The sequence below is a fragment of the Larimichthys crocea genome, chromosome XIII, assembly GCF_000972845.2.
Source record: "Larimichthys crocea isolate SSNF chromosome XIII, L_crocea_2.0, whole genome shotgun sequence".
Lineage (NCBI taxonomy): Eukaryota > Metazoa > Chordata > Actinopteri > Sciaenidae > Larimichthys > Larimichthys crocea.
In genome coordinates, this window is record NC_040023.1 from 44,716,708 (window position 1) to 44,738,423 (window position 21,716).

A 21,716-nucleotide genomic window follows, 5' to 3' on the forward strand; every position below is an offset into this window, starting at 1 on the left:
CCTGCCCTTCAGCAAGCTAGTGGCATACAGTGTACTGTATGTAACATGCATCACTTAGGCCAGCAGGAGCTGCAACATGCCTTTAAACCCACCACATGTCCAACATGAACTGATGCTGAACAAGTGGGGCAGTGGCAGAGGTCAACTCATCCGGTTTTGCGTGTCATAACACTTGAGGCTGAGACAACTGTAACCAGTGAACACTGGACTTTCAGACTGCAGCAGGACATTCTCACACAATTCAGAGGCCCTAAACAGTATGACATCACCCTGTAAAGCCCTTAATACCCCTGAAAGGAGAGCAGCCTTACTTGATTACAGTCAACAGGCTGTAGCTAATACAGCCGACAGTCATCCTCGAGATTTATGTAAGTGAGAAAAACATTTTCTGAAGATCAGCAGTTGCGTAACTTTAACACGGCGATGAGCAGTCAGTTGATTGGATCTTCATTTACAAAGAACAGATGTCGTGCTTTGTTACACAAGTCTCTAAAGAAAGAACTGATTCTTCACCATTAATTTCTGTGCCAGTCTCATATTGCAAACAGCTCTGCAGAGACAGGAGGAAATCCCTCAAACACAGCATGAAAATGTTAATGGGAGAAAGCTCATCTGAAAACCAGAGCCTGCTGCTGCTCTCTGGTGGACACATGCATGAACAACAGGCAGGCCATATGGAGCAAAAACGTAACAAAATAAAGACAGCAACATGTTCTGTTGACACCGATTTTATTTATAACAACGGGGTGGGGGAACAGCTCTACTGAGGTGGCTGCTGCTGGTCTGGCATGCTCCTGATGATGTCAGAATCGCCTGAAGAGAATGAACAACAAAAAGTCAGTTAATGCTACAAACAATACTAAGACAATTATATCTACTGCTACTAGAATACCTCCCACAGAACACATAAAAGCTGACTGTATAAATGTTACCAACGAAGTGTTCATGAACTGGCCAGAAAACACTGGCTGTTCAACAAAGCACCCCGAATGGCTTTCATATAGCGAACCACTAGTCCTGAACTGGACCACTTTGAGCAGGTCCAACAGGCGCATAAATTCGCACAGAAAACCAAGTGGGAGGAGAAAAATATATGTACTACTAATAAAGTTTTAAGTCTGACAGTGATCCCAAATACTCCAAACAATAAAAGGCGAATGGAGACATTTTTCAGTCTTACTTGTTGAGCTTCAGGTGTGTGAATAACAGCGTTAAATTTTATTATGTTGAACATTTCTCCTGTAGTGATACTGATGTGTGGACATTATCTCAGGTGGTATTAAAGCACAGGTCTGGTTACTAGTCCCAGCAACTCATCACACATATGTTCAGGAAACAGGAGCACAACTCATTTCACTCTGTCTTCAGTGTGTTAGTACTATCTTACTAACATTCATCTAGGTGAACAGGCTCATTTGAGGTTGTGCTTGACAACTTTGCTGCTGCTTTTTGCTGCACAGGCTCACTGGGAGCAGCTCCCCTCAGGCTATTATCCTTGCATTAATTTTGGTACCAGACTGTATTGAGCACAAGCTTGTGCCAGACATCACATTACTCCATTAAATAGTTTAATGTTGGTCCACTGCATGGTGGATTAGCCAGAGAACGAGCTTTATCTGTGACTGTAGAAGAAGAGTTTGGGAATCAATGACAGTAGAGAGTAGAAAGAGGTAAGTACTCACCAGGGTCAATAATAGCCAGTGTGCACACCCTGTAGTATTTGCCGCAGGCTGTGCCGAGCTCGATGTTGTTTCCACTGTAGTGGTGGACACCAGTCTTGGCCAGCATGGCATAGTACTCAATCTCAGATTTCCTGGACAGAGAAGAGAAAACATGAGTCAATGCAGCACATACAAAAAGGTGCCAAGTCATGGTAAGCCAATCATTCAAACGCCAATAAACAGAAATTAGCGTTACTGTAGGTTATTTGTATTAATATTAAAATTCCTATGAATCGTGTATAACCAGGCAAATCATGAGTCAGCTTTTTAGATCTGTTGTGTATCACATCTACACTAAAGCGCACTGACATGCGAAACACAGCAGGTCAAGTCAGTTTTTAAAAGCAGATACTGGTTGTGAGATCCTAACCAAAGTCTGACATGTCTGATGTTGTAATGCAAACAACAGCTCGCACATTAAACACATTAGGAAGCTATATTGTGAATGTAGTGTGCAAGTAAGTCGCTTTGTAGAAAAGAAAATTGGTGTTTTTCCTCCGAGAATACTGAAAGCCACTTTTCTCAGAGCACAATTTCCATTATAGTTTGATGACTTGTACTCAGGGGCGCTGTATTGGGGGGAAAGTTAGGACTGACAGGGGTCCCAAAAAATAGGTAAACACCAATATGAAATGATTAAACCATCATCATTGAGTGAGTGAGCATGTATGTATTTGTATGTAATTTATTTATTTATTTATATATATATATATATATATATATACACACATACACACACACACACACATATACATACACACACACATATACATACACACACACACACATACATACACACACACATATACATACATATCAAATATAATTAATTTTGTTTTTACGTTTATAAAAATGGCCTTTAGCACATTTTTATGGTGGCTTTTAATCTCACATCAAATAGTGAACTGCACTGCATACTGTATGCAGACTTGCATGCATGTACAAATCACCAGCAGTAAATATTGTGCTAGTACTAGTATTGAACTACAAGATGCAAAACAGTTGCACACCTTTGATTAGAGTTATGTAAAGCTTTTGATGGGATAGTTAGATCCTAGAGATGTGGTGAACAGCTGCGCGGAGGGGGCCCAATTTGATTTTTTTTGTCATGGGGCCCAAAATTCCTGGAGGCTCCCCTGCTTGTACTGATAGCTGATGCTCATTTGTCCACATGTTGTAGCTGTGCACACAAACCTAAAATGTAACTACCTGCTTCTAACAATTTATTTCATAGAAGAGGTATCGATTTATTGATCATCCTCATGTACCTGAGAGCTGGGCAGTTGTTGGCCAGGATGACCAGCTTGGCTTTGCCCTGACGGATCATCTTCTGGGACTGTTTGTAGCCCAGGACGTACTTTCCACTCTTCATCACCAGCTGGAGCCGGGAGTTGATGGACTCCATGGACTTTTTCTGAACACACACACACACGTACAGAGCTCAAGTTAGTGACGGTACACAAGCTGCACAGTTAACTCACACCGCTCGTCTATAATGAGGATATTAAGGCATTAACAAGAAGGCACACGTCATATTCTGTATGTTTTGTACGAGTTGTTGTCATGATAGTAACATTTTGCAGTTAGCATTAGCTACGCTGCCCGGGCTGTTAGTGTTACGTCAAACAGACGGACAGACCGTGATAAACCGACAGACAGTCCACATATGCGATTTAAATATTCACAGCCGAGATAATTCAACGTTAAACTACACATGTCGCGCGGGATTAATAAATCCGCCACGCGTAGCTACAGCGCGAGCTAGCAGGCCGTGACAGAAACACGTCTCCACGTGAAGCAGCAGCTCGTGCGCCCCGGGCCGAGCCGACGCCACTCACCGTTTTCTTTGCGGCCACCATTTCTGCGGTTTAGTCCGTACCGGCCAACCTGCGGGCGAGAAGGGAGGAGAAGAAGACTGTCGTTAACGTGTGGACAGAGAAAGCGCGTTAAAACGGTGAAATGTCGTATTTTTTATTTAAAAACTCGGAGCTCTTCTTACTGTGAGGTAACTCCAATATGGCCTCGGAGAGAAAGGAAGTCCCAGCGTGCACCGCGCCGCTATCTGTCGGTGGGCCTGCGCAAACGAGTACTGCGCAGACTCCTGGACGCTTTAATGAATGGGAAGTTCGGTTCTTTTTAGGGAGTCACATCATTTAACTCATTTAGCTCACCAAGAAGAGCCGGCTCTTTACCACTTTAATAATTCAGCCAAAATTTAGAGACCCTATGTAAGATGCTATTTGGGGGCCAAACTATGTGGGTGCCAGTCAACACTAAACCTTAGTCAAGTCTATAGGCTTGGGGTGTAGGCATCTTCTAGAAACTGCACGTGGAGGCAACGGACGCAGGATGAAAGCAAAGGCTGGAGATGTTAGTCTGCAGGTGGAGAAGGCTGTAACTCTTTGGCAGCATGTTTAGGTTTATAGAGGCTGCAGATGGAGCAGAGTTCTTTAGCTGTTTAGCTACAGGTGGAGGTTCAGGCTGCAGCTGTTTGACTAGACTTCAGATGCTGTTTTCTCTTCTGAAGATGGAGGTGGGTGCAGTGATTAATACAGCAGTCATAGTTTGCTGACAGAGGGTACATTTATTAACATTTTTCATTTCGTAGCACAGGTATTACTGGGAACATGAACACTGGCTGTGTTGTGTTCATGTGTCCCAGTAAAACAGCGTGACAGTGAGACATCATTCATTTTTACACATCTGACTGGTGTTAATTTGGTCCTCTCCTCCAGGTGGAGACGCTGTAGGACAAATAAACACAAGTGGTTTCTATTCACAGGCGCGAACCCACTACTGAGCGGCATGGGGGCTTTGACCTGCTCTGTTACCGACCTGGGCCGATTCACCCCTCCTTAGACGAGCTGGTGGTCCCGGGCTCCCCGAGGAGCACCATATCAATACCAAACCTAGTGCGGAGACCTGATCGACATAGTCTGCTGCATCCGGTGGGAGACATCTTTATTATATACTAGAAAAATTTCTAAAGAAATTTTGAGTGTGCCTGACTCTGGCCCCGTCGTCCCCATGCATTATTACTGACACTGCTCAGCAAATTCAGTATTAGCAGTTAGCATGTTAACATTAGCATGTTAGCATTAGCATGTTAGCATTAGCATGTTAACGCTGGCATGTTAACACTGATACGCTAGCAGTTAGCATTAGCATGTTAGCATTAGCATGTTAGCATTAGAATGTTAGCATTAGCATGTTAGCATTAGCATGTTAGCATTAGCATGTTAACGGTGATGCGCTAGCAGTTAACATTAACGTGTTAGCATTAGCATGTTACCATTAGCATGTTAGCATTAGCATGTTAACGGTGATGCACTAGCAGTTAGCATTAGCATGTTAACATTAGCATTTTATGATTAGCATTTTATGATTAGCATGTTAGCATTAATATGTTAGCATTAGCATGTGTTTAATTCCGAGTGGCTAATGTTAATTAGCATTAACATGTTAGCATTAGCATGATAACGCTGATGCGCTAGCAGTTAGCATTAGCGTGTTAACATTAACATGTTAGTAATCAAGATGTATTTAATTCCTAGTGGCTAATGTTAATTAGCACAAATTTTAGCATTGGTCGCTAATGTTAGCAAATGTTTGCAAATAGCATGTCTTTACAGCTTGCGCTAACGCTCTGCTGTCTCTGTCTGCCATTTTACACAGACAGGTTCAAATTAAGTGCCAAGAACTACTAAAATGGCCGCCGCTCAGGTTCTGCTGGCCCCTCCCCCCTCTCCTCCTAGGAATTAAATACATGTGTGCTTTGTGTGTGTGTGTGTGTGTGTGTGTGTGTGTGTCTGCCTGTCTGTCTATGTGTTTGTGTTTGTGAGAGATGCATGCTTGATGTTGCCAAGCAACCAGGGTGAGCTGCAGGTCAGAGTAATTAGTCACAGGTGCTGCATGCAGCCTCTGTCCCTCTGAGATGCACAGTATATGTCTGAATGATCCCCCTCGAAGGTGGCCAAAAAAAACCTATAAGGTATGCCTCAAACCAAAATCTGAAATGACCAGAAGAATGCTCGTCTTGTTAAAATGTCTGTGCCAAGTTTCAGTTCCCCTCCCTTCTCCCCCCCCTCCCCCCTCCCCCCTATTCCCTCTTCCCCTTTCTCCCCCCCCCCTTTTTCTCTCCCCCCTCTCCCTCCCTCCCTTTCCTCTTCTTTTTTCTTTTCTTTTTCCTCCCCACTCCTTCTTTTCTCCCCTCTCCCCCTTCCTTCCCCCCCCTCCTTCCTTCTTCTCTCCCCCTTCCCCCTCCCCACCCCCCCCCTACTCTTTTCCCCCTCTCCTCTTCTCCCTTCCTCTCTCTCTTTCTCTTCTTCTCTCCTTTTCCTTCCCCTCCCCTCCCCCCCCCCTCCTTTCCTCTCCCTCCCCCCCCTCTCCCCTCCCTCCCCCTCCCTCCCCTTTTTTTTTTCCCCCTCCCCCTCCTTTCCCTCTCTTCTTTTCCTCCCCCTTCCCCCTCCCTCTTCCTCCCCTCTCTTTCTTCCCCTTTTTCCCCTCCTCTTCTCCTTCCCCTTTTTCCCCCTTCTCCCCTCTTTCTTCTTTCTTCTCCTCTTTTCCCCTCCTTCCTTCTCTTTCCCCCCCCCTTTTTTCCCTTCTTCCTTGCGAAAATTGTATAAACTTTGGCCGTAGGACTCAGAGAAAGCACAATTGCTCCCTGCGTCTTCTAGAAAATTCTCGGCTCAAAATAACATGGGAGTATATGAGGCTGTTGGCGGGAGTAGTCGATCAATCAGCCTGTATGGAGCCAAAACTATATAGGGACGCTTCAACAGTGTTATCACTGCGATCACCTCGAATTTTCCTACATTTTAAGGGGATAATCATGTCTGTAGCTGGGCATTTGAGGCCAGGGTAGTGAAATCCGTTTTATTTTTTCACTGATTGTTCTCTCCCCTCTCCCCTCTAGCGATGACATCACGCACTCTAGGTCTGGAAAGTTCTCGCAATACACACCCATTCATTTTTTGGCTTCGTTTTTCTGGATTTTTGGCAAAACCGTTTGCCGAAACTCTTAGAAAAGACATAGCACACGATTCCCGGCCGAGCCGCTCGTTTTGATACCCGTTTTGTGTATGTGCGACAAAAACTCTGGGAGGAGTAGCGAGCCAAAATAAACACGGAAGAAACGAGGAAAAAATGAAGGATAATAACGAGAGAATAAAATGCTTCAGGAATAACTAGAAAAATTTCTAAAGAAATTTTGAGTGTGCCTGACTCTGGCCCCGTCGACACTGCTCAGCAAATTTAGTACTAGAAAAGAAATTTTGAGGTGCGAGTGGGCTGTTGCTGGGGGTCTGTATTCAAAAAGCACCCCTCAAACGTCATTTTTAACTGTTTATTTTGACACAGGAGCAGCTAGCGCTTACGTGCTAGAATTAGCATTAGCATTTAGCATTAGCATGTTACAATGTGGACTAGCAGTTAACATTAGCATGTTGCATTAGCATGTTAGTATAGCATGTTAACACTGATGGGCTAGCAGTTAACATTAGCATGTAGCATTAACATGTTACATTAGCATTTAGCATTAACATGTTAGCATTAACATGTTAGCATTAGCATGTTAACATTAACATGTTAACGCTGATGGGCTAGCAGTTAACATTAGCATGTTAACATTAGCATGTTAATATTAGCATGTTAGTATTCGCATTTTAGCATTAGCATGTTAGCGCTGATGGGCTAACAGTTAACATTAGCATGGTAACATTAGCATGTTAGGCTGATGTGCTGATAGGCTAACAGTTAACATTAGCATGTTAGCTTAGCTGTTACCATTAGCTGTTAACACTGATGGGCTAGCAGTTACCATTGGCATTTTACCATTAGCATGTTAGCGCTGATGCACTAGCAGTTAACATTAGCATGTTAGCATTAAGCATGTTAGCGCTGATGTGCTAACAGTTAACACTTAGCATGTTACGCATTGGGATGTTCGCTTTAGCCATGTTAACATTAACATGTTGGCATTACCATGTTATGATTACTATGTTAGCATTAACATGTTAACATTAGCATGTTAGCATTAGCATTTTAACGGTGATGCGCTAACAATTAACATTAGCATGATAACATTAACATGTTAACATTAGCATGTTAACGCTGATGGGCTAGCAGTTAACATTAGCATGTTAACATTAGCATGTTAACATTAGCATGTTCGCATTAGCATGTTTAGCGCTGTGGGCTAACATTAAAATTAGCATGTTAACTTAGCATGTTAGCATTAGCATGTTAGCGTTTAGCATGTTAACGCTGATGGGCTAACAGTTAACATTAACATGTTAGCATTGTTATGTTAGCATTAGCATGTTAAACTTAGATGTTAGCATTAGCATGTAACATTTAGCATGTTACATTGCATGTTAAGCTGATGCACTAGCATTAACATTACCATGTTGGCATTACCATGTTAATTAGCATGTATTTATTCCTAGTGGCTAATGGTAATTATCATTAACATGTTAACGAGCTAGCTGCTCTGCTGTCTCTGTCTGCCATTTTGACAGACAAGTTCAAATTAAGTGCCAAGAACTACTAAAATGGCTGCCGCTCGGCTTCTGTGGCCCCTCCCCCCTCTTCTCCTTCACGCAGGCTGAGGTTGCCAAGCAACCAGGACCTAATCAGCAGCAGCTGATCTGCACCTGTTAGAATGTCCGTTAGAGACTGAGAGAATGCTGAGAACTCCTCTCGAAAAGGAAGGACTTTTGGCCAAACCGTAATTCCATCATTGAACCGGCGCTTAACCTGAGGCACGATAGGACCTTCCTGATCGTTTTACATATTCGTTTTGTGTCGATAAATGAAGAAATGTGCCCTCAGGAGCAAGAGAGAGAACGTTACTTCTGCCTTTCTCCAGAAAATTTCGCTCCTTTTTAACATTGGAGTCTTGAGGCTGTTGGCGGGAGTAGTCGATCATACAGCCCTATGGAGCCAAAACTATATGGACAGCTTTCAGCGAATGTAGTGATACAACAAATTTTGCTACGTTTCTATGTAGAAAACTGTCTGTAGTGGGCATTTGAGCCACGGGTAGTAAATCCTTTTTTTTTCACTGATGTTCTCTCCCCTCTCCACTCTAGAGATGACATCACGCCATCTAGTCTGGAGGTTCTCGCAATACACACCCATTCATTTTTTGGCTTCGTTTTTCTGGATTTTTGGCAAAACCGTTTGCCGAAACTCTTAGAAAAGCATAGCCATCGATTCCCGGCCGAGCCGGTCGTTTTGATACCCGTTTTGTGTACGTGCGACAAAAACTCTGGGAGGAGAAGCGAACCGAAAAAAACACGGAAGAAACGGAAGACGAATAATAATAAGAATAAGCCCGAGAGGTTTTAAAGAGTGTGCTCTTTCAGGCACACTCAATAAGCGCGGTGGATAACATATAGTGTGCGCTTTGCACGCACACTCAATAATAAGTATAATAATAATAAGAATAAGCGCGGTGGATAACATATAGTGTGCGCTTTGCACGCACACTCAATAAGCGCGGTGGATAACATATAGTGTGCGCTTTCAGGCACACTCAATAATAAGAATAAGCGCGGTGGATAACATATAGTGTGCGCTTTGCACGCACACTCAATAAGCCCGAGAGGTTTTAAAGAGTGTGCTCCTTCAGGCACACTCAATAAGAATAAGCGCGGTGGATAACATATAGTGTGCGCTTTGCACGCACACTCAATAATAAGCCCGAGAGGTTTTAAAGAGTGTGCTCTTTCAGGCACACTCAATTATACTGAGGCAGACCATAGACAGTATAAAACATGGACGTAGTATCCATGGTGAAAATGCAGCGCCCGAGGAACCCCAGAGGTGGCCAGAGGAGGAGACCAGCTGCCAACTCAACCAAGAGTTGGAGGAAACAAAAGCACAGCTGAAGAGACAGAACTCCTTGAAATAGATGTTCATCAACAAGGAAAAAGAGACAAGGCGTGAGCTAGAGAGACTGAAGAAGTACACAGATTCAGAAACTCTCAGCACCGCAAAGATCGCCAACCAGGTCAGAGACAACACCAAGAGGAAGAAAAAGAAACTCTTGCAAGTGGACTACGAGGAGCTGTAGTTGGCTCACATCCTTAATGAGGAGAAGTTCACCCACGAGTTCCAGGCAGAGAAGAACAAGAACAAGCTTCTCCAAGAGGAACTGGAACGGCTCCGTATTTCATATCAAGTGCTCAGCGCAAGGTATGAAAATGATGTTCCCAAAATCAGAAAGCAGGCTGATGCCCTTCAGCATGATCTTGATAACGAGATCTTGCACAAGCGTCTCCTGCAATCTGACTTTGATGAAGCCGCCACTGCGCTCCAGGAGGAGAGAGAGAAGAACAAGACCCTCCAGGAACAACTGGACAAGATGAGTGTGTCACTCCGTGAGGTCAAGCAGCAGGCTGACACCCTTAGGTCTGACCTCGAGAGGGAACTTGAGCAGAAGACACCGTTCAACATGAGCTTGAAAAGGAAGTCAAGTCTCATGCAGTCTCAGTGTCAGAGGGCTTAAGTATGATCCACAACTTGAGGGCTGAGCAGGAAGCCCTTCGTCAAAAGACTGTGGAGGAGATCACTATCCTGTAGCAAAATGCCCTTGAGAGTGAAAAGACTTTTGGGAGAGATCTCGACGAGCTGAAAACTCAGCTCAGTGTTCAGATCTCACTCAACCTGAAGCTCTCCACTGAGCTCAAAATTGAGAGAGAGGCTCTCCAAAAAATCACCAGCCGTGATGACAACCAACCACAGAAAGAGGCTGAAGTCATTGAGGAGAAGCAGTGTGAGCAGCAGGAGACCGTCAGTCCTGCACTGGCACTCGAATCCCAGAGAGAGGCCCAGGGAAATCTTCCAGACAGGACAGCAGAACCACCTTCTGTCTGGAAGAGAACCCGTCACTTTCTGGGGTTGAGGAAACCAAAGAAGAGGAAAAAGAGGCGGGAGGACCAAAGTAACATCAAGTTGTGTGGGTTTTCTCCAGGTGCTCTGGTTTCCCCCGTGTCCAAAGATGCAAAAAAAATTAAATAAAAACACAAGCAAAAAAAAAAGTTCAAAGTTCAGATATTGTTATATTTCATAGTTTTTGGAGTTGTACAGTTCTTGGGCCTTTTTTACAGAAACTTCCTCTGTCTGTGTCTTATTCTGATTTAGGATGACGTTACAGAAACATGTCTCCTAAAATTTTCTCAGGATTTGAATTTAGCTGATAATATACTAAATGAAATTTTATAACATTTATTCAAATATTTATTTATTTCTGCAATTAACTGTTTATGTTAAATTCATTTTTTGTCCTTCAGTCATTTTCATAGATTCGTTCTTTAAGCTACATTACAACTAGTTTGTATTAAAACATGAAATGAATCCGTAGAATACCTCAGAATCTTACATATGACACCTTCAAGATATAGTTGTGGTGTTTCAAAGTGGGGTTGCAGTTGTACTTATAGCTGCAGTAGAGAAGTAGCGCTATGCACTGCTGTGGACAGCGTCAGCAGAAAAATATATTTTTGCCACATAAAAAAAAATCAATATCTGTTTAAGTATACACCATATTAAGCATATTTTCATGCTTAACTTTGCTGTCAGACAACCTTTTAATTTGGTGATAATTAGAACTTCCAACAGCTGTCTGATGGCAAAGCGAATATTACAAGAAATCATTGAAGGGTCACCGTCCTCATGGTAAAGACAACTTTCCCAGTAAAATAACATGACATGTTTGGTATCAATAGAGTCATTGCAATCATACAATTAATTTAACACCGGCTCTACCACTTACTTAAAAATTAGGCTAACAGCCTTCAAAAGACAGTAATGTTAAAGCCAGATGACCCACCATCATTTTCAGAGGGTTAAAAGTAGGCCAAAAAAACAAAGAAGTTCCCGGTGGACAGTGAAGTTAATTGCTGCAAACTATAGCTACTATTAGCTCAGTTTGTTAGTGTGTGTTCAGGCCCGGGGCAGGGTAGAATGCTGTGTCATGCAAGAATGTGAGCTGTGCAAGTAGGCAATGTAACTGGGTTTAACAGCTTCAAGGGACACATTGACAGAGGCAATGATCCACAGTCACCTGATGGAGAAAATTGATGCTGCACGACAAGAATAAATCTGGGACTGACTTTTAGTTGTTGACAAGGGCTTGCTGTTAGACTAGTAAGGAATATTATATATATACTGTATATACATATATGTCTTGTGTTGTTGCACGTTGTTGTTGCTGTTACTTGTGACTTGCTATTTTTTTCCAGCGATGGTATTGCACTTTGAAACTGGCGTTGCAAAAATCCCCAAAATACCAATTTCTACATTCTGTAGCAAGCTTTAAAGCTTGTCTTCTGACAAAGACACATACCTGTGGTCTGCCTTTAGTTATGGCCCCCATCTCTGCCTGTGGATCTGAGGGACTGCACCTCTGTAGACATTTCTTTTTAAACGTAAGACATATATTTTTAGCCTGGCTTTTATTTAAGGTACGTCACCATGCACAGGTCCTGATCATCCTTTCTTTTACTTTTTATCCCCTGTGTTTATTCACCTTATAAGGTTTTATATAATTTTTTTATTTTTTGCTTTTTTATTGATAGACACAGCTCAAGATTTGACAGGAAATGTGGGGAGAGACACAGGTCGGGATTCGAATCTGGGCCTCCGCAGCGAGCTTTCGCATATGGGGCATCTGCTCTAGCGACTAAGCTAAACACCACCCCATTGTTGTAGTTTTTGTTTGTTGAATTGTTTTTTTTATATTTATGCAACTGCTCACAAACTTCTTTTTAGTTTTCATTTTTTTCTTACTGGCTTTTATTTATTGTAACATTGTATTGCCTACTTTTCTTTATTATATTATTGTATTATCTATTATGCTGGATTCTATTCATTGTTGTCTATTTCTGTTTTTATTTTGCTCCGTGAAGCACTTTGAGTTGCATATTTGCAGCGGCCAGCACATCAGGACCAGTTGAAGTTGTGAAGCAGTGCCCTGGGCAAAGGTAATGACAGCTATATTTCTAATTGCTAACATGCACATATTTTGGCCTCCATCAACATTCACCTTTTGATATCTACCTGTGAAATGTCATTGAACTCAATTTATGGCTGTGTCACTGTAATGGATCTTTATTTGAGGGTCACTATTTTGTCAAACTCTGAGGGAGAGTTTCCACATGATCTGTGGCAATGCAACAGTCTGTTAAGAGGAAAACAGGCTGAAGTACATTAATAAATGCAACAGCTGCAGCATGTTCCTGAAAAACTCTCCCCACCAATCCAAAACAGTAAAAAATAGACAACCTAACTTACTTAAAAAATACATTGGACTGGCATCCATATTAATGTGCAAACAATAAAAAACAAATAACTAGTAAGTAAAAGCACCATTTGGGATCTGTTTCTGTGATAGTGGTATGTAGAACCACAAGCCTGAGGCCACTGCACAGGATCAGCAGAAATCAGCAAAAGCAAGTTATCTTGAACCAGCATCTATTTTAAAGTGCAAGCAATGAAAACAAACCAACAATAAGAATAATAGTAATGCTGTAGTTTAATAGTTGATTACCCCACGAACACAAGTCACAGCTTCCCTATCATAGCTTAGTTTGACTTATAAGTGTTTCACACAACAAATGAGCTGGTTTGTCTGGCTCCAAATAAAGACAGGTACTTTTAATTGTCCCAAAATAAATTGAGGCTGAACTTGCAGCTTGGGGGTCCCCCTTGTGGCTGCAGAGCCGTATGCATCCGCATAGTCCGCATACAGCAAGAAACGGCTTAAGTTTGAAACAATTTCCACCATGAGCAAGCACTAGTCACTGTCACCAAGTGCTTGTTCATGGTGGTTGTTGAGTATCTGTAATAAATATTACAAAGATTTCAGTCTAGACCTTTTCTATATGGAAAGTATCATAAAATAACTTTTGTTATGATATAAAAAAAATAAAATTGAATTGAATTGACTTTGGAACTCAACACTTCTTTTACCACTGAGGAGATATTTTGTATGTATTGTATGTGCTGATTTATTCCGTGCAATGCTTCGCATGTAGTTTATCTCACTTCTATAGAATTATGTGTTGTTGCTATGTTTTCATCATACATACAGCCCTTTGAGGCATATTTTGTCATTTTTAGCTCTAATAAACCTGAAATTAATGAACTAAATGCACATTTTGTCGCACTTCCACTTGACATTACGTTTCTCAAGTAAATTAACTCAGAACTCACTCACAGTGGGTCTAGCTGTTGATTTGGAGAAGTAAATGTGCAACTGGTTCACTTTCCCCGCCCCAAGAGGTTGCCGCTGCACACTGACTGAATAATGTATTTTTGTCCCTGCGCCAGCCGCCTAGAAACGGCCTAAGTTACAGTACACAACAAAAGCCCACATTTCACCTGCGTGCCTGTTTGGTGACTTGTAAACACAAATAGCTGCTCGAGTTTTTTGGGGGAAGAACCACCATGCGCAATTACGCACGCGACTAACGGAATTTGACGCCCAGCCTGTCTTTTTGTTTCTCCTCTAGGGGATTCGCTGTGCATAGTTTTGAGTCCTCTCCATTTACAGAGACGATATCTATGCACGACGTCATCAGTGCAGCCACAGCCTCTGCTCACCTCTTAACTCTGAAGTTCACCACCCAGTCCTGCATGTGCACAGGTCAGGATGGGATGCTCCACTAGTTCCCAAACTTCAGCGGTAGACACGACTCGACCCAGTGCTAAGCCCGAGGAGAGCAACGGAGCCAGCACAACAGGTGATGCACAAAGCTTTACACTTCTTTGCAATGTAATACATGTGTTTATGAAATATGTGTAAAATACAGATAACATATGTGTTGTATAAGCAGCTAGGTAGCATTCGCAATAAGCATATTTAAGTGGCCAAATACACAATATTACATTTATTAGTAACTTTTAACAAATAACAAACATTTATTAAATAATGTGTATATTTACATGAATATGTCTTTTAAATAGTGTGAAATTATCTGTCAAGCAGTAAGCACTGACCAAGCACTATCCATGGCTCCACTTAAAAGATGTTAATGGCTCTGACACCTGTAAATATTAATTTGCTACCACTCATATTATGTCTAGAAAATGATTATTGAAATTAAATGCATTCACTGAAGTGCTTTTAATAGTTATTTCATTGCAGTAGATACTATAAATAGCCTGGAAACATGAAGGTGTCATTGTAGAAGTTCACTGCCGTCTCAGAGTCGCCTCATCCATTTAATTATACTGAAGGGAACAGTGCTCTGATAAGGAGGACCCAGTCTGCATGCAAATGATCGTCAGTGGATTTCTGTGTGTACAGTATCAGATGTCTGTAGTTTTAGTGCTCCACTGTGACATGATGAGAAAGTTTATTGTGATTATTTAACAGTGGATTCTGGCTCTGTCATCCCTGAGAGAGACAGTGGCATGAAAGAAGGTTTGGTGACCGTCTACGGTTTCAATAGGAAATGGAGAAGCCACCTTGGACACTCCTTTGTTGTAGTGGGTTAGATATAGCCCCGCTGCGGTGCAAACTAGCACACATTTCAAGGTACAACACCAACACTGGATCCTGTGTTTGTTTTTAGCTGCGTTAAGGTAGAGTAGGAACATCTAAAAGTGTCCAGGACAAATGTTATTTACCTTCAGCGGCTGTCAAATGTTTACTTTTGCCAATCTGTGTTGTGCACGATCACAACAAACGTGACTTTGATTAAAGCTCTGCCAGCTTAAGCACTGTCTGACAGAACCCAGAAATAAGTTGGTTAAAAATGCACTAAGGGGCCCACCTCTGAGCTTCTCTTTGCATTCCTTAAAGAGGTATCACAGGCTTGTCATTGCACTAAAAAGATGGAGTGTGCACGCTCACATAAGATGCTCACAGAAGATTTTCCTCCTGTGACTCTAAATAAAGTTTCTCATCACTGTTATCAGCTGATGATGGCAGAGCTTCAGTTTTTGCTTGCAAGTCACTCTCTATGTTTACCAGCTCAATGACATTGAACACCAAGGTGTTCCTTTAAAAATAGTCTTAGAGGTCAGATGGAAATTTGTCAGGATATTACCCTATTTTTGCATGTAGCTCATTTTCCTTCGCCTCTTGTTCATCACGTCCAAGAAAGAAGGATGACATTGATTAACCTACAGCTCATCCTTTCCTCGAAACTTTAAAACTCCAAAAGTCTCACTGTTAGGTGAGCGTCTTTCTTCTGACAAATAGCATGTAGGGCTGCTAATTCATCATTACTGCAACACAAAAAGTATTTAATATGATATAGAAACTATTGGCAAGGTTAAGATCAATATTTATCAAGAAACCTTTAAAGAATTTAATATTTTTAAAAAGAAAATAAGGTGACAAATGTATGAAATGTTCCCATTTTTGGAAAGACATCTGATTAATACAAACATAGAAGGTTGACATTTAAGTCTTCTCTGATCCATGCAAATACCTGCAATGCAAATCCGTCAGAAAACAAAAAGGCTACAAGGAAATGATCGCTAAACACCTGTTTAAAGAGCTGAGAACTGTGTGGTATGAGGCTGTAAATACTTATTGACGTCCATGTAATCATTTACCTCTTCTGTTTTCAATTATGTGTCAGTGTTTTTAACTTCCTACCCAGTGGTCTGTGGCAAGTAGCAACAGCATATGTTTTATTCTTTTCCCACTTATTTCAAGAAGGAACAGTTGATCAATTATAATTCTCCCAGTTCTCTAAAAAAAGGCACACACACTCTCTTTTTTTGTTCAGGTGAAAGTAGTAGCTTTACGTGGACCAGTGGTCAGAGACCGTTTAATCCTTGGATGTCAGGAGTCATTCTGCCTGTATTATTTTAACACAAGCCACATTTTTAAACCATTAAACTTGATCATATTAACTTTTATTTTTATGTCTATTCCTGTTCAGACCTATGAAATGTAATGGCATTTGTTTGCCACAGATACTCATAGTGTCAAGGGTGCCTAAATAGTGCACAGGAAGTTGCTTTCAGTGTTGCGTGGCACCCATAATGATACATGTTACTGGTTAACTCTCTGGCTTTGGGTTAAGTCAACTGTGTAGCCATGATGTAGGCAACACAAACATAAAGTCAAACAGCTGAAGCCATGAATGGAAAGAGATGGAAATGATGAGAGAGCAGTGCAACAAAGGACCTGGTCAGATTTGAACAGGGGATTTTGAGATAAATGAGAGGAAAGTTTAACTCAAAACAAGACCCACATTTAACATAATTTAATATTATAACTAGTTTTATATGATTCTTAAAGTGTCTTTTTGGATGTTTGGATCACATGCTCTGTTAATACATGTGTCCCTGACAGGGGCAGCCAATGAGAATGGGAAAGCAGCTGAGGACAGCGAAACTATTCCGGACCAGACACCTGCTCAGGGCGGCGATGCTAAACCCACAGAAGAACCTGCTGCAGCTGCAACATCTGCAGATACCACCGCTGCAGTTCCACCTGCAGCAGAGGTGCCTCAGCCTGCTGCAGACAATCCGCCTGCAGAGGCTGCTGCACCTGCTGCACCTGCTGAAGCTCCGGCAGCGGCAGTCAGCAGCGCTGAGACAGCGCAGAGCTCCTCAGAGCCTGCAGCTGCAGCTCCTGCAGCTCCTGAGCAAGGTAGGATGGAGTCAGAGACAGCACTGTGACACAGTGTAACTAAACCCACAAGAAAAACACATATACTGTAGTTAAGCACAACTTGCAGGTACTTGAGTACTTTTGGAAGCCAATGTGCTTTGTACTCCACTCCATTTATTTAACATGACTTAATTGTTCCTGGGCAGTTTTAGCTTATCAATACAAATATATAAATCAGCTAATAAATTATATTCTTACAGTTTGAGCTACATAGCAGTATATAAAGTAATTAGAATTAGCACCAACTTTAACAGTTGTAACATTAAAATGAATATTTACTTTTATTACCTCCTCCGGGCTCTTTTTTTTTTTAAAGTTTGCTATTCATTTTTGTACATTAATAGAAATGAAGTTTCTCTAAACATTTTTAGGAGTTTTTTTGTTTTAGTGGACTGAGAGCTGCAGAAAAACTTTGGCTTCAGTTTTCCTTTGGGCGACAAACTCCACTTTGTCTCTGCAGGCTGAGCAGTTTACAGCTGTTAACCAAGCCCTCGCAAGGTTCCTTTGCAAGGCTATGCAAATAACCCACCTGTGCACTATCTCCTAACAAAATGTTCTTATGACCTTGTGATCTATCACGCTGACTGAACATTTCATATTTTATCAGTTATAAAACTTATGAGGATGGAGCTGCATACCTGCATGTGTATTATTCTCTCTCTTCGTGCGTGTGTGTGTGCCTCATTAGCTGGCTGTTTCTATGATTGGATGCATAACCTTCAGAACATCCAAAGAAACATCTTCAAATACTTCTGCACTCAAGGATTAAACATTGAGAGGGGATTTTTCTCCAAAACTGATCATTTGAAGCTGTTCACTAGAAAACAATATTTGTGTGTCCCATCGAGGGGAAGTGGAACCTATTAGGGACAAAATGTAGCTACAATTGTTCCCATTGAACAGCAGTAACCCGAGGACTCCTCTCCCTCCTGTATAGCGACTCAGTGAACCTGGGATGCCATAGCACCCAGCAACATAATGTCCCTTCCGTTCTTCCCTAGACCCATCACAGTCCCACTGCAATGAGAGTAACCAGGCTGTATCCAACAACACAAAGACCTGACATGATTATAATTTATCTGATTATTTGGTTAGTATTTAAGAATCAGTCTAAACACTTTCAGTATGTGCTGTGTTTACCTATCAGGTAACAATGTTTGGACTCACAGAAGAATCTTTTCATCGAGCTACGGTCTTAAAGAAACTGTTTGAACGTTTGTTTAAAATATGTTCTTCCCCCTGACATTGCACATGTGTAGGATGTATAAAGTTTGATGTGGCACTGATGACTTTACAGTCTGTTGATCTCTAACTTGTCTGTTGAGGTTGTAACTATTGCTGAGGACTATAGCAAGTTTCAGATTGCTAGAAGCCATGATTCATGATTTTTCATTAGCAAATCGGACACGGCAGCTCATCCGCTTGGGGATATGTTAATGGTCAGACTTGAAACTCGTGTGTAGTCTTGTCAAGCAAGTCGTGACGAATGCATTTGGGGGTCAGTGTTTCTGCTGGTCATTGATGTGATTTCACACCTTTAGATTAATAGGTATAGGCTAAATAATTAAGGTTTTTGTGGTCAGTGATCTGGATTGAGTGCGTAATGAGTCTATATCTGTAGCACTGGCTTTAAAGGGTCTGTTCACCTACTGTAACCCCAATACAATGGAGAATTCTTCAGTTTTGTTTCCTTTAGATGGGTATTTTGGGGAGATTTCCCTTATCTAAGTTGAGGGTCTAAGGATAGAGGGTAAAATTGACTTTGAAAACTCAACAGTAATCAGGTCTGGTGTCTGGTGTGAGCTTTTTAAATGTGTATGATTGTGCATGAATATGGTATCTGGCTATTGTATGTTATAGTTTGTTTAGCCAAGACAGCTCTGTTGTTAGAGGGCAGCATGGACAATTCCTCCCACATTAAACACACAATCTACTCAGGATACTCGTAAAGTCAAAGCTTGGATGAAACTTTGAAGCTATTACTTCTCCCGGTGCTCTGGTAACAAGAGGGCATAACAAACAAGTATGTGCAACATGGCAATCCCGACTTTAAATTCCAAGAGAGCACTTCAGAGCGAGTGCAGGTCTGCACAGTGATAGTCCCTCTGCACACCTCTGCCTCTAAATGATTATCTATACATGGAAGTGCTCCACAGGGAGCTGCACCACTACATTTACTGCTATCACTATACTTCATTCACGATGCAAATGGCAAGCAGCCAACGGGTTCATGAGGTCAGCTCCTCATTTTCCTCTTTGTCTAATGCAAAGCGTCTACAGTACCCGTGTAATGCAGAAAGAAAGATGGACAGGGGAGCTAAGCCAATACAATGTGCTCTTCTGTAGTGGGAGAAAGAGAGTACTTTGCATCCTTGGATTACTGCTGTTCTGTTGCTGTGGTTAACTATACCTTCAATAAGCTGGAAGACAAGATACTGAGTTACTCTGTTGCTTAAATCATTTAACTCTCACACTTAATGAGGAGTATTTATTTAGGAAGTCATCCTGTGCAGGCGCCAGTCCTTTACATCCATCAGTCTAAAGCTACATTAATACAGCCGGCTTCGAAACTCACCTGCAGTTTATTTTAGAGATGTTTTATGCAAATAAGGCACTCTAGTTTCACCTGACAGTGCTGGTTGCAATCTACTACAGCAAAGCTGACTCTGAAGTAAGCAGAAAAGAAGAATGACAGAGGAAGTGTGACAGGAAAATTCTGATTTAAAAATGTAATTTGTAGATTCTTAATTACTCACTCCTTGACCTCTGTCTCTACTTGATCTTGACCCCCTTGACTCACCTTCAGTTCAAGCTTGACCACAACCTTGTTTGGACGGCCAGCGTGCACTGTGTGTGTTTCCAACACTTTGTTGTCACTGTGGTTTCATTAAGGTGCAATCTGAGTCCACAAAGAAACCAGAGCATGCCAACACATATAGGGCTTCCACTGGCCATGAACGATGCCTCTGTTTCACAGCCAATGGAGAGAGAGGATCCAGTGTCACATTAGCTGGTCGGACATGGCAGCTCATCCACTTCTGGATGTGTTAGTGGTCAGACTTCAGATCGTTTTGGTGGAAATCGTAAGCAGTCAAGTCTTTGATAGAACACTTGTGGCGAACGCAACTGTGGGTCAGTGTTTCTGCTGGTCATTGATGTGATTTCACACCTTTAGAATAAAAGGTATAGGCTAAATAATTAAAGTTTTTGTGGTCAGTGACCTGGATTGAGTGCATACTGAGTTCAAATCTCAAATCAGCAGCACTGGCTTTAAAGGGTTTGTTTACCTACTGTAACTCCAATACAATGGAGAATTTTTCAGGTTTTCCCCCTTTAAATGGGTATTCTGGGGAGTTTTTCCTTATTTGAATTGAGGGTTAAGGATGGAGGGTAAAATTGACTTTGAAAACTCAACAGTAATAAACATCTTTGCAGAAACTATGCTTCTGTTAATCTGTCTTTTCCTTCTAAACAGAAAAAGCAGAGGCCACAGCGACTGGTTCAGAGCCCAAAACAGAGGAGGCACCAGGTGAGCGGGGCTTTAATGTCAACGCACTTTCACATAATCCACATCCTACAGTCTACACCAACTATAACGTGTGTCTCCTCTCTTTGTTTCCAGCTCCCAGTGAGTGAGGTCCAACATGAATGACTGCGCAGATTAGTTTGTTGGAAGTGTCTTACCTTGTTCGTTTATGCATGAGTGAAAGTATGTGCAGGTGTGTGTTTGCTTGTGTGAAAGACATCGCCTTGTTGCCAAGATGCAGACCCTGTGACGACCATTTTGTCTGGGTTCCCCAGTCATCGCCGTGCCTTCTTCTCCTCATGATGGTGTATGACTGCAATTTCTGCTCGCAAACTGTACATAGACAGAGTCCTACAGAGCTTAATGGGTGTGTTTATTTTCATAGGATGTCAGAGTAAGTCAATTTCTGTTTATTATCCATATAGAGATTTATTATAGATTATCTTTAACATCATATATCTCCTTTACCTTAAACCTAAGAGATTCTGTAGTTTTCTACAAAGTTATAATTCTAAGAAAACCAAAGCCAAAATATATCTGATTTATAAAATTATATTCCTTTTGGGTAGCAGGCTTTGATTTCATGATCATGTTTATAATGAATATGAAGAGCTGATACTTTCCAACTGATTTTAAACTAGTTTAAACAAGTTTCCGATGAGCACAAATGAGAAGTGACCTTTGTTTTTTTTGTTTTTTTTTGGTTTCTGATGTGTCATGACGACCTGAAATCTGTAATAAGTTAGACTGGCAAAACAATTAAAAAGACCACCTTAAAAATAACATCTAACACATTGACTCTATTTGATATCTTAATGCAGGATGA

The 21,716-nt window shown here is 41.6% G+C and overlaps 2 protein-coding genes across 3 annotated transcripts; one reads left to right on the plus strand and one right to left on the minus strand.

Annotated features, from left to right (window-relative positions):
- Positions 1 to 712: 712 nt before the first annotated feature.
- On the minus strand, positions 713 to 3,819 carry rpl30 (ribosomal protein L30). Its single transcript, XM_010730458.3, has 5 exons — positions 3,721 to 3,819; positions 3,560 to 3,608; positions 2,990 to 3,135; positions 1,683 to 1,813; positions 713 to 813 (listed from the first exon to the last, which is right to left on the minus strand). The coding sequence occupies exons 2-5, from the start codon at positions 3,578 to 3,580 to the stop codon at positions 761 to 763; spliced, it is 351 nt and encodes a 116-aa protein (XP_010728760.1). The 5' UTR covers positions 3,581 to 3,608; positions 3,721 to 3,819; the 3' UTR covers positions 713 to 760.
- Positions 3,820 to 9,482: 5,663 nt separating this feature from the next.
- Positions 9,483 to 21,654, plus strand: si:dkey-284p5.3 (cytochrome c1). 2 transcript variants are annotated; one of them, XM_019263303.2, is made up of 6 exons: positions 9,483 to 10,683; positions 12,635 to 12,709; positions 14,240 to 14,470; positions 17,044 to 17,343; positions 20,840 to 20,893; positions 20,987 to 21,654. In XM_019263303.2, exons 3-6 carry the CDS (start codon positions 14,380 to 14,382, stop codon positions 20,998 to 21,000), a joined length of 459 nt encoding a protein of 152 aa, XP_019118848.1. In that variant the 5' UTR covers positions 9,483 to 10,683; positions 12,635 to 12,709; positions 14,240 to 14,379; the 3' UTR covers positions 21,001 to 21,654. The 2 variants fall into 2 exon arrangements, with proteins under 2 accessions (XP_019118848.1, XP_027141996.1); XM_027286195.1 differs by lacking the exons at positions 9,483 to 10,683; positions 12,635 to 12,709; positions 14,240 to 14,470 and adding an exon at positions 15,118 to 15,267.
- Positions 21,655 to 21,716: the final 62 nt, after the last annotated feature.